The sequence below is a fragment of the Somniosus microcephalus genome, chromosome 29 (genome assembly GCF_052327205.1).
Source record: "Somniosus microcephalus isolate GS21.2 chromosome 29, FLI_Smic_1.0, whole genome shotgun sequence".
Taxonomy (NCBI): domain Eukaryota; kingdom Metazoa; phylum Chordata; class Chondrichthyes; order Squaliformes; family Somniosidae; genus Somniosus; species Somniosus microcephalus.
In genome coordinates, this window is record NC_141015.1 from 15,497,593 (window position 1) to 15,510,116 (window position 12,524).

Consider the following 12,524-nt stretch of genomic DNA (forward strand, 5'->3'; position numbering starts at 1 on the left):
GTTAACCATGAAAAGGATCCTAAGGGACTTCAGGAGGACATGGACGGGTTAGCAGATTGCACAGGTAGATGTCAGGTCAATGCGAGGAAATGTGGGGTGATACCTTTTTGGTAGGAGGAATAAGAAGAGGACATAGACACTAAATGGTGTAACTCTAAAAGGAGAAGAACAGAGAGACTTGAGGGTTCCGGCCTTGAAAGGCGGAAGGACAGGTTGATAAAGCTGTAAAGAAAAAAGCAGATGGGGTCCTTGGCTTTATAAACACTAAAGGGGAAGAAATTCGGTGGGTTAGCACCCCCGGGGGGTGATAACGGGGCACTAACGACTTACCGCCCGGGCGCGGCGAGATGAACGACTCCCGCTAACTTGGCCGGGAGGTTTGCGGCGGTGGTAACACTTTGCGCCGTGATCTCCTGCGCCCCGTGATCGTGACGTCATCACCGTGCGCATCGCCCCCGCGGTGCCCCGGACCCAAACTTCGCTTCCGCCCCCTGCAGCATTGCCGGGCAAAAGTACCGGCAGCTGTAGGAGGCATGGTTCAGGAGGCCGGGCGCTTCGGGGGTGCAAGTTAAAGGGGAGGTTGCCGAGGTAAGCAGGAAAATTTCTAACTTTTGTTCCCAATTTTTTTCGATTCTCCTGGGCCGCGATCGATCGGCCCGGCGCTCTGCTGGAGTGCACGGGGCTGATCGAGCCGGATCGCGGCCACCGTCAGGGACCAACTAACTGGTCCCAATGCAGAGCCTGCAGCGATGGGCCTTCCCGTTAACGGGGGGAAGGAGCCTCAGATCACGGCCCAATGTGTTTGGCCCTCTGAAATGGCCTAGAAAGCCAGTTGTATCAAAGGGCAATTAGGGATGGGCAATAAATGCTGGCATTGCCAGCAATGCCCACATCACAGGAACAAATACAAAAAAAAGTAGGGTATTGAGGAAGAAAAGCCTTGAATCTTTAAGAACTAGTTGGATGCCCCATTTGGGAGAGTTATAAGATCCTTCTACAATGGTGAACTAAGATGGGTTGGACAGTCGCCCTCATCTCTCTCTATATTATGTGTTGTCTTTTGTATCCATCTTGTGATCTTGTATCAGACAAAAAAAATGTTTCCTTTTCTAGGGACCTAAACTTGAAGAAAGCAATCTACCAAAAAACAGCTTGCTACGGCCATTTTGGCAGGAACGAATTCCCTTGGGAAGTGGTCAAGAAGCTGAACTACTAATATTTCCCGACTTGGTCCCAAACCTGTTGCTGTTTACACCATTGAACTAGGAAGGGGCGCCTTGTCCCGGAATTCCACAACAAAATTGTCAGCTGCCAGTAGTTGCTTGAGTTAGGTTCAGATTCTTATCTACAAGCGGGGCCAAAACACTGAGAACGAATCACAACAGCAAGAAGCTTCACATTGACCTGTTGGAGAAGGTTTGCTTTTGCTTTCCTGGGAGTTTCCATTCAGCGTCCAGCGCTTGATTTATTCTTGGCTGTGGAACTGCCATCCTTTCATTTAAAGGGACGTAAAAGTACCATTGGTCATGGGGAAAGATACCAGTAAAATTCCATGGTCTGTGTGGTATCTTCACCTCTCAACCTTCAAGCTTGGTAACATGGGACAAAGACCGTAACACGTTCGGCCATAAATGACCAAAGTGTAGGGTGCTTGTATTCTGCTGTGGGTTACAGGAAACTTTTTTTTATCCGGCACCGACGGGACCGACGTGGTGCCGGTTCATCAAAAATTCCGGATAACCGAAAGCTATCGTAAAAGATACGGAGCTGAGAGCCCCGTATAAAGCAACAAACCCTGTTGCTTAGCAACAGGTTCAGAACAATGGCCACAAGTTCCAAGCGTCTCTGTAGCTTAGCAACAGCTGCAGCCACACCCTTGCACAGCAACAGATCGATGAAGGCAAGTATTAAAACTTACCTGAACCTACTCCTGAATTTTGCCGGTTAACCGAGATTTCCGGTTATTTAGGTGCTGGTAAATCGAAAGTTTCCTGTATCTTGCCTGAAGCGTTGAGAGGACAGGTACATCAGACTGTCTTTGTCATTTTAATTCTGTTCTCCTTCCCCCACCCCAAGGGAACTTCTCTGCTCACTCTGTGTTCTAAGTGGCAACAGTTCATGTTGGAATTTGTAATGTAAGTTTGCAGGATACCTGGGTGTGCCTGCTTGAGCGAGTGCCCAAGAAGTCCAGGGACCAAATCGCCCCAATTGAAAGCAAATTTAAAAAAAAAATAACATAACCTAACGGAAAACAAAAATCAACGCCCGCAAATTCCGTGTTCACCTACATGGGTTCCGACAACATTAACAGAGGCACTACGGGGAGCGAAATTACCCTCGTTTGCGCCTCCGGTGGGAGACTGATCGCACGGCGCTCCCGCACACACCCGGCGCTCCAGCAGATGCCCCCCCAAAAAAAATGCAGAGCTCGCCACGGGGAGCCCTTCCCTTTAATTGAGGGAAGAGCCCCTGCAACGCGGCAGTGCCACGCATGGCCACACGTGGCGCTGCTGAGCACATCGCCCCGGATCGGGACATTCCCCCCCTCTCGCGCTCCGAGAGTCAAGCGGAGCCCTTGATTTAGCGCCCCACTTCCCTCTTGGAGCAACACGTGGGAAATTTCTCAAATGTTTGAAAAGGCGCTAACCTTCCAAACATTATTGACTTAGCGCCCCAAGTGGCCCTCTAGGGGAATTTCTCCCTCTATGTTTCTTACTTATTATAATCCGAGATCCCATCTACACCTGCAGGTGGTGCCATATTAAACGTTGCTCTGTTTCCACTAAGCTGTCGGGGTAAAGATGAGGAAATAATCCCAGGAAACCAGATGTATCCCCGTCTCCCCTGTGTGCTGAAGTTGCCTGCCCTCACCCCAGGGAATAGGCCTGTCTCACGTCGCAGGGGGAGCTAGGACTCCCCTGATTCTCGCCACTTCTGCCGGAAGAAACATATACATCTGCAGCAGCACAAAGTTGGACAAAGAGCTAGCAGCAGCAGCTTGGGACAGAATATGGACATGAAAGGAGCTGATATAGGATTCCAGGAATCAAACACATTTCAGAATGGTCTCTTTGAAACTTGGGCCAGTTTTCAGATATGGTGGCACAGTGGAGGGGCCATTACCTAACGTCATGCTCCTGGCAGGGACCCTCGCCCGCTCAGAGCGTGTAATCGGAAATTCCGCCGTGCATGGCATTCACTGGAATTTCCGCTACGCTCTCCCAGCAGGCAAGGCTTCCCTGAAGGGGCACAAAGTCTGAAAATTACCCCTACTCCCTGCACACAACAGCTCCGAAATTACACCGTTGGATGTCAGCATTTATCTGAAATTCCTCTCGCCTCCCTTTTAACCTGTTTAAAATAAACAGGTTGTAACTTCCACTAAAATAGCCAACGGAGGAATTTTGGGCAAACCCATTAGGCTTTCAAACGAGTAATGTTGCTTCACCTCTCAACGCTCGAGTTCTTGTCTTGCTACCAATGTAGGGAAAGCTCGTTATTTTGCCAATCATTAAGTAAGATGAATTCTGGTGGGCATGAACTTGGGTACAATGCACAAAGCTGCCTTCAAATTGGGCTCTAAGTCGCACTAATTTGGTGATTTACCTCAGAATGGTCACAGGTGAAGAAAGCAAGGACAGCGGATCTCACCTTGGTGATCCAAAGGGTGGTGAGGTGAGGATTGAGTTACAATGTCAGGGTAAACCACAGGAATCTCTACACATGGAGAACAAATCCGCCAATCTCCATCCGAACCTGCCGTGCATAACGGGATACGCAATTAAAATGCTGTGTTCTCCTCTTGAGCCTAGCGACCAAAAGAGCTTGTCAAGGGTCTGATCAAAACATGACGTACTTTGGCTTTGAAGCTCTGCTGGCAGCACCAAGGTGAGGTGTCACAAAGCGATGGGCTTTGGAAACGATAGAAATTTAATAGGCCGCTGTCATGCTGCTCCTGGCAGTTGTCCAAGAGCGGCTTTGGTATAGCCCGGGAGTAGGCGGCATTGGTATAGCCCGGGAGTAGGCGGCATTGGTATAGCCCGGGAGTAGGCGGCATTGGTATAGCCCGGGAGTAGGCGGCATTGGTATAGCCCGGGAGTAGGCGGCATTGGTATAGCCCGGGAGTAGGCGGCATTGGTATAGCCCGGGAGTAGGCGGCATTGGTATAGCCCGGGAGTAGGCGGCATTGGTATAGCCCGGGAGTAGGCGGCATTGGTATAGCCCGGGAGTAGGCGGCATTGGTATAGCCCGGGAGTAGGCGGCATTGGTATAGCCCGGGAGTAGGCAGCATTGGTATAGCCCAGGAGTAGGTGGCATTGGTATAGCCCGGGAGTAGGCAGCCTTGCCCCACCCTGCCTGAGAGTGGGGGCATGTGGCCCAGGAGAACCATTCAGAGGGGGAGAAGATGGGGCAATAAAAGGCAGCTAGCAAGAACGTAACGCGCCCTTTAAAAAAAAATCATCACTGATGCTCTTAAAGAATATATTTATCATTCAACAAGTTGAGGTCTTAATCTAGTGCTGGCAATTGCCACCTGTCTCCAGAACGATTCACTGCTGATTGGATTGTGAGGGTTAAAGTTTCCACCCCCACTTCCCAGCCTCCAGCAGCATTATACCATTAGTCAGGTTTTAGTTAAAGAATGCACATTCAATTAGTTCAAGAGTAGATGACTAGACCGTTTCTTGGGGCAGGATACATGAAGCTTCATCACCCATCCCTCACTCCTTCGCATTAATAAAATGGGTCAATTGTTGCTAAGTCTTCTGGGGTAATTCTTAGGCAGTCCCTCGGAACCGAGGATGACTTGCTTCCACACTAAAAATGAGTTCTCAGGTGACTGATGAGTCCAATGCGGGACCTACAGTCTCTGTCACAGGTGGGGCAGACGGTGGTTGAAGGGGCGGGTGGGTGGGGTGCTTGGGTTGACGTGCGCTCCTTGTGCTGCTTGCGCTTGGCTTCTGCTTGCTCCCGGCGAAGAGACTCGAGGTGTTCGGCGCCTTCCCGGACGCTTCTCCTCCACTTTGTGCGGTCTTGGGCCAGGGATTCCCAGGTGTCGATGGGAATGTTGTACTTTTTCAAGGAGGCTTTGAGGGTGTCCTTGAAGCGTTTCCTCTGCCCACCTGGGGCTCTCTTGCCGTGTCGGAGCTCTGAGTAATATCATTACCGTGTCTCTCACTGCTAAATTCCACTAGGGTCTTCCCGTGTCGTGAGGTGATTGCCTTTGCTTTACTAGCTCTATCTTTCTCTCGCTTTACTATTTCTATCCCTTCCTCTTGTTTTACTCTCACTCCCTCTTCCCTCTCTTATCATCACCTGATCATACTTTCTGATTTACCTTGTCTTCGCCTTTGCTATTCCTCTTTGATTCTCAATTTTAAACACATTATTCTGTCCTCATCCCTTTATCATTTGCGGGTTAAAAACTTACCAAAGTATTTTTTTCAGTTTTTCATGTCGCAGTCACACACACTCATTAGTTTAATCGGCGCCGTCTCCCAACCCCTCCCTGGCCTCTGTCTCAGGCTGAAGCACCATATCCTCAACCTCGGTGTCCAGTTTGACCCTAAGATGAGCTTCTGACCCCGATCAACCCCATGACAATGACCTCTACTTTCCGCTCCATAACAACGCTGCCTCTTGCCCCTGCCTCAGCCCATCTGCTGCTGAAATCTTCATTCATACCTTTGCCAGCTCCATGCTCGGTTACTCCAGTAATCTCCTGGCCAGCCTCCCCTCCTCCATAAATATCAGCTCATCCAAATCTCAGTTGCCTACATTCTATCTTATATATTCAAGGCGGAGATTGACGGACATTTGAACTACAAGGAGTCGAGGGGAATGGGGAGAGAGCGGGAAAGTGGTGTTGAGGCCAAGCTTGGATCAGCCATGATCTTATTGAATGGCGGAGCAGGCTCGAGGGGCCGATTGGCCAACTCCTGCTCCTGTTTCTTATGTTCTTATGTTCTATCCCACACCAAGTCCCGCTTGCCCATTACTTACACGAGCTCACAGTCCACCGAAGCTGCAAATGTAAAATGTCCGTTCTTGTGCTTTGTTCCTTTCCTTTCTTGGTGTTTAAAACCCCCATGGCCTTGCCTCTCCCTACCTCTGTAACTGTCTAAAAGGCCCACAACTTTTGCCACGGTGGCATAGTGGTTAGCACTGTTGCCTCACAGCGCCAGGGACCCGGGTTCAAATCTGGCCTCGGGCGACTGTCTGTGTGGAGTTTGCACATTCTCCCCGTGTTTGCGTGGGTTTCCTCCGGGTGCTCCGGTTTCCTCCCACAGTCCAAAGATGTGCGGGTTAGGTTGATTGGCTATGATAAATTGACCCTTAGTGTTAGGCGGATTAAATACGTGGGGTTACGGGGATCGGGTGGGATATGTGTCGGTGCAGGCTCGATGGGCCGAAATGGCCTCTATCTGCACTGTGGGGTTTCTGTGATTCTGTGATTCTGTGAACTCCCTCTGCCCCCAAACTCCCTGACTCCGGCATCTTGTGTAGCCCTCCTCCCTTCACTCCGCCATTGGCAGCTGTGCCTTCAGCCACCTATGTCCCACACTCTGGAATTCCCTTCCTAAACTCCTTTGCCTCTCCTTCTTTAAGGCTCTCCTTAAAGCCTATCTCCTTGACCATTCCTAGTCTCTTCTTACTTGGGCTCAGCTTCCACTTTTTTCCTTCCTTCCTTCCCACGTTACAACAGTGGCCACACTTCAAAAGTACTTCATTGGCTGTAAAGCACTTTGAGACGTCCTGAGGTCGTGAAAGGCGCTATATAAATGCAAGTCTTTTTTTCTTCTTTCTCTGTGAAGCATTTTCTAGACTAAAGGCGCTATATTGAATACAAACTGGTGGTGTTGTTGTGATAGGAAGTTGACCCTCAGGGTTGCCTGGCACTGACGCACAGGACAGGCCTTGAGACATTTTAGCACAGTTGGTTCCGATGGTCACTAAAACTAGTGCATAGGGCAACGGGAATAGTTCAGGACATGTGGGATTGCAGTGTGCAGGCAAAGGGCAGGAAGTAAATCGTCCCCTTGATGCGAAGGGTTATTCCGATCTGCTCCTCAGACTCCAGTTACAATATAACTATTTACAGCAGGTTAGACAAACCATCATATAAATGAACACCATAGCAAAGCTGGTAATAGCAGATGGAAACTGTGGTAAACCACTGTTTGTATTCCACTGTGTACATGCCTGGACATGCCTCGGCTGACTCCTCCCACAAGTCCTAGTATAAAGGTGACTGCTCCCCAGCCCTTTGTATTTCTGGACCGGTCGACCACTCGAGGCAGACCTTCATTCTTTTGTTAATAAAAGCCTTTAGTTACTCTCTTAACTCTCAGTCTTTTATGAGTAATTGATAGCGCATCAATTTTATTAACAAAATTTTTATAATGGAGAAGATCCTCACACCAGCATGCCTGGACTTAGATCATCGGGAGGCGGACTCATCCACCAAGTTTACTCACTGGCTTAAGTGTTTCGAAAAATTCCTGACCGCCTCCACAGCAATCAAATCGGACGAGGACAAACTGGATGTCCTGACCTCCAAAGTGAACCACCGAGTGTACTCGGTCATCCAAGACGCGACCTCGTACGCGGACGCTATCAAGCTCCTCAAGGACCAGTACACGCGCCCAGTGAACGAAGTGTACGCCAGGCACCTTCTGGGGAGTCGTAAACAACAACCTGGGGAATCGACCGTGGAATACCTTCAGGCACTGTCTGTGCTTGGCCGGGCCTGTGGTTGTAAGGATGTAAAGGCCGCCGTGTACACAGAGGAACTTATCCGGGACGCTTTTGTAGCAGGCCACAGATCCAATTACACCCGACAGCGACTGTTGGAGCAGAGTGATCTCGACCTCAACAAGGCCTCTGAACTCGCACTATCATTGGATGCAGCCTACCGGGGCATGGATGCCTACTCCTCTGCACCGTGGACGCCGCGGGGAATGACAGCCTGGGACACGGTAGGACCGCCTCATAGCGCCGTGCCACCCCAGCCACACCCCAGCAACGGCCCAACTACCGCAGCAGTGTCCCAAGGCCAGGCAGCAGTGCCCCAAGGCCAGAAATGCTACTTCTGTGGCCAGGCAAACCACCCCAGAGCGCGCTGCCCAGCGAAAAACGCGATCTGCTCGGGCTGCGGGAAGAAGGGACACTACGCTAATGTCTGCAGGGCCAAAGCCACCCCGAACCCCAGCAGCGCCGCGTGTGGGCCATGCGGGCCGCCATCTTGGGCCTCCCCGGCCATGTGCGAACCACCGGTACAGCAGCCATTTTGGACGCCTCCAGCCACATGGGGATCATCGACGCCGCCATCTTGGACGACAGCCGGAACGCAGCAGGCCCCCAACACCGCCTCATCTGATACCCGCAGCGACACACCGACCCCTACGCTGGCTTCCGTTACACTGGACCAAGCGAGACCGCACCAGCTGGCCAGTTCCACAATGGACATTAAGGTAAATGGCCACGATACAATCTGCCTTTTTGACTCTGGGAGCACGGAGAGCTTCATCCACCCCGACATGGTGCGGCGTTGCTCTCTCCCAGTCCTGCCTGCGCACCAGCGGATTTCTATGGCCTCCGAGTCCCAGTCGGCGGACATCGGTGGCTACTGCGTAGTGACACTCGTAGTAGACGGGACTGTGTACGATCATTTTAAACTTCTGGTCCTGCCCGACCTCTGCGCTGCCGTCCTGCTGGGGTTAGATTTTCAGTGCCACCTTAAAAGTGTTACGATGGCGTACGGTGGACCCCTACCCCCACTCACAGTCCGCAGCCAGCAGCTCCCAAATTGCCCGTCGCGCACCAGGTGCAACCTCTCCACACTCAGAGTCACCCCCCCCCCACTGTTTGCTAACCTCACCCCCGACTGTAAGCCCATCGCCACAAAGAGCAGGCGATACAGTGCCGGGGACAGGGTTTTCATTAAAACCGAAGTGGAGCGGCTCCTGAAGGAAGGGATTATTGAGGGCAGCACCAGCCCCTGGCTAGCCCAGGTTGTGGTCGTTAAGACCGGCGAGAAGCAGCGCCTGGTCATCGACTACAGCCAGACAATAAATCGCTACACCCTGCTGGACGCCTACCCACTCCCCCGCATAGCTGATATGGTCAACCAGATCGCGCAGTACCGCGTCTTCTCGACCATTGACCTGAAATCAGCGTACCACCAGCTCCCTATCCGCCCTGAGGACCGCCAGTATACTGCCTTTGAGGCAAACGGCCACCTCTACCACTTCCTTAGGGTTCCCTTTGGCGTCACCAACGGGGTCTCCGTCTTCCAAAGGGAGATGGACCGGATGGTAGATCAAAATGCGTTGCAGGCCACTTTCCCATATCTGGACAATGTGACCATCTGCGGCCGTGACTTGCAGGACCATGACGCAAACCTCGAAAAATTCCTCCGCACCGCCCAACTCCTGAACCTGACATATAACAAGGAGAAGTGCATATTCCGCACAAACCACCTCGCCATCCTTGGCTGTGTTGTGGAACACGGAGTCATCGGCCCCGACCCCGACCGGATGCGTCCCCTTATGGAACTCCCACTGCCCCACTGCCTCAAGGCCCTGAAGAGGTGCCTAGGGTTTTTCTCCTATTATGCCCAGTGGGTCCCCTACTATGCGGACAAGGCCCATCCGCTGATCAAGTCCACCTCTTTTCCCTTGACGGCAGAGGCCCGCTTAGCCTTCCACCGTATCAAGGAAAACATTGCCAAAGCCACCATGCACGCAGTGGACGAATCCATCCCCTTCCAGGTGGAAAGCGACGCGTCCGACTTTGCCCTGGCCGCTACCCTCAATCAGGCGGGGAGACCCGTGGCCTTCTTTTCACGAACCCTCCAAGGCCCGGAGACCAGACACTCCGCTGTTGAGAAGGAGGCCCAGGCGATTGTGGAGGCTGTGCGTCATTGGAGGCACTACCTGGCCGGAAAACGATTTACCCTGCTCACTGACCAACGTTCAGTTGCTTTCATGTTTAACAACAAGCAGAGGGGCAAAATCAAAAATGACAAGATCTTGAGGTGGAGAATCGAACTTTCCACCTACAATTACGAGATCTTGTACCGGCCCAGGAAGCTCAATGAACCCCCGGATGCGCTATCGCGTGGCACCTGCGCCAGCGCGCAGATTGATAGACTGCGGGCCCTCCACAATGACCTCTGCCACCCGGGGGTCACCAGGTTCTTCCACTTCATCAAGGCCCGCAACCTGCCTTACTCTATTGAGGAGGTCAGGACCATGACCAGGAACTGCCAAGTCTGCGCTGAGTGCAAACCGCACTTTTATAGACCAGACAGGGCCCACCTGATAAAAGCCACTCGCCCCTTCGAGCGCCTGAGCGTTGATTTTAAAGGGCCTCTCCCCTCCTCTGACCGCAATGTGTACTTCCTCAATATTATTGATGAGTACTCCCGTTTCCCGTTCGCCATCCCCTGCCCGGATATGACCAGTGCCATGGTCATTAAATGTCTGAACGACCTCTTCACCCTGTTCGGTTTCCCCAGCTATATCCATAGCGACCGGGGCTCATCGTTTATGAGCGACGAACTCCGTCAGTACCTGCTAACTAGGGGTATTGCCACAAGCAGGACCACCAGTTACAACCCCCGGGGGAACGGACAGGTGGAAAGAGAAAATGCGACAGTTTGGAAGGCCGCCCTGCTAGCCTTAAAGTCTAGGGGCCTTCCAACCTCCCGCTGGCAGGATGTGCTCCCCGATGCGCTCCACTCTATTCGGTCACTGCTCTGCACTGCCACTAACGCCACCCCTCATGAGAAAATGTTTGTCTTCCCAAGGAAGTCCACATCGGGGACATCGCTACCGCCATGGCTGACGTCCCCAGGGCCGGTCCTACTGAGAAGGCGCGTGAGGACCCATAAAACGGACCCCCTGGTCGAGAGGGTCGACCTCCTCCACGCCAACCCCCAGTATGCTTACATTGCATACCCGGACGGGCGGGAGGACACAGTCTCCATAAGAGACCTTGCACCCTCGGGGGCCGCAGTAACCCACTACTCACTACCACCCCCCCCCCACGATCCGATATCCAGCCCCAGCAGACGGCAGGCCTGGGCCCCGCGACCCGCTCGACATCTACGAGGACGACACGCCTGTGCCACAGCCCACGCAGGACTCGACGCTGGAAGCTCCACTACCCCTGCCGTCGCCACGCCGATCACAGCGGCAGACAAGACCTCCGGAGAGACTCCAATACACTAACTTTTAATACACTTCACCCCGCCGGACTCAATTTTAAACAAGGGGTGAATGTGGTAAACCACTGTTTGTATTCCACTGTGTACATGCCTGGACATGCCTCGGCTGACTCCTCCCACAAGTCCTAGTATAAAGGTGACTGCTCCCCAGCCCTTTGTATTTCTGGACCGGTCGACCACTCGAGGCAGACCTTCATTCTTTTGTTAATAAAAGCCTTTAGTTACTCTCTTAACTCTCAGTCTTTTATGAGTAATTGATAGCGCATCAGAAACTATAACTCATTCCTGGCTCGGTGGGTAAGGAACCCTACCTGCAAGACTCTCTTAAGGACCAGTTTTGTTCTTCCTCTTGGCTTAATTCATGGAGGAAGGTTGGATTATGGTTGAATATCGCAGACATGTTAATCGGGCTAATAATGGAGGGAGCTTTCTCTCTCTCTGCTTTTAGAAGGGTGTGCTATTATTAGAGATGTCACGGTAAGATTTAAGTTTGACCTTGTGGCAATTCTTTCAGAAAAATAAAACGCAAGAGGTACAGGATCAACAATTGCAATGTTGTAGAGCGGGAGGTGTTCCTAGAACTGGAACTTGTACATGTATATCAAAAAACTTTGGTACGGTCTTAACCCAACCCGTTGCTCGGTCCCAGTACCCATGGAGGAAGAGCACAAGTGGTGAAGTTCTTTGCCTCCTGATAAGGTCACTAGTTTAAGTTGCAGTCTGCCTGTCACTTGAATGTATTTGTCCAGTTACATGATATTTTGTTGAACCCATTGCCAGTCAGGCACCTGGCTGGGATATTTTGCGATGAGTGAAACCTGATACCCTCAGATTCTCTCCTCACTTGAATGGCGCCTTCCAGGAGGCAGCCTGAGAGCAAGTTCCCTATAAAAAGGTCTGCAGTCCAGGTCGTCTTTTGCTTGCATTTGGAAATCCCGTCTCCTTCGAGGGGGGTGAAAAATTTGAGAAGTAATTCTTTAAAAAAAAGCACAAAATCATTATGACAGCTTGGGAGGATCAAGGGATCGACAAACCGGCCTGAATGGTATCACAAGGCTACGGCTGAAAATGGGTCAGGTGAACAATCCTTCTAACTTGAATAATTAAAGCAAACGGAACTCATTGCTTTCTCCCCGAGACCTTGGCTGCCAGACTAACCACCCGTCATTCAACCCTTTCAGACGCTATCTCTCCCATTAATGCAAAATAACCAGTCCAATTTGGGCAGCGTTACATCATGTATGGCATCATGAACAAACCTCCAAAGACAAAATGAAGCCGTTCTGGTGTT

The 12,524-nt window shown here is 51.6% G+C and overlaps 1 protein-coding gene across 1 annotated transcript in view; it reads left to right on the forward strand.

Moving 5' to 3' along the window:
• The window catches only part of LOC147098479 (S-adenosylmethionine synthase-like), a 66,575-nt gene extending 61,819 nt beyond the window's left edge, over nucleotides 1–4,756 (forward strand). The window contains exon 9 of the mRNA XM_085970225.1: nucleotides 1,114–4,756. Within this exon, the coding sequence (XP_085826351.1) occupies nucleotides 1,114–1,216 (103 nt within the window). The 3' untranslated portion in view covers nucleotides 1,217–4,756. The remainder of the gene's footprint in view (nucleotides 1–1,113) is intronic.
• The last annotated feature ends 7,768 nt before the right edge of the window (nucleotides 4,757–12,524 follow it).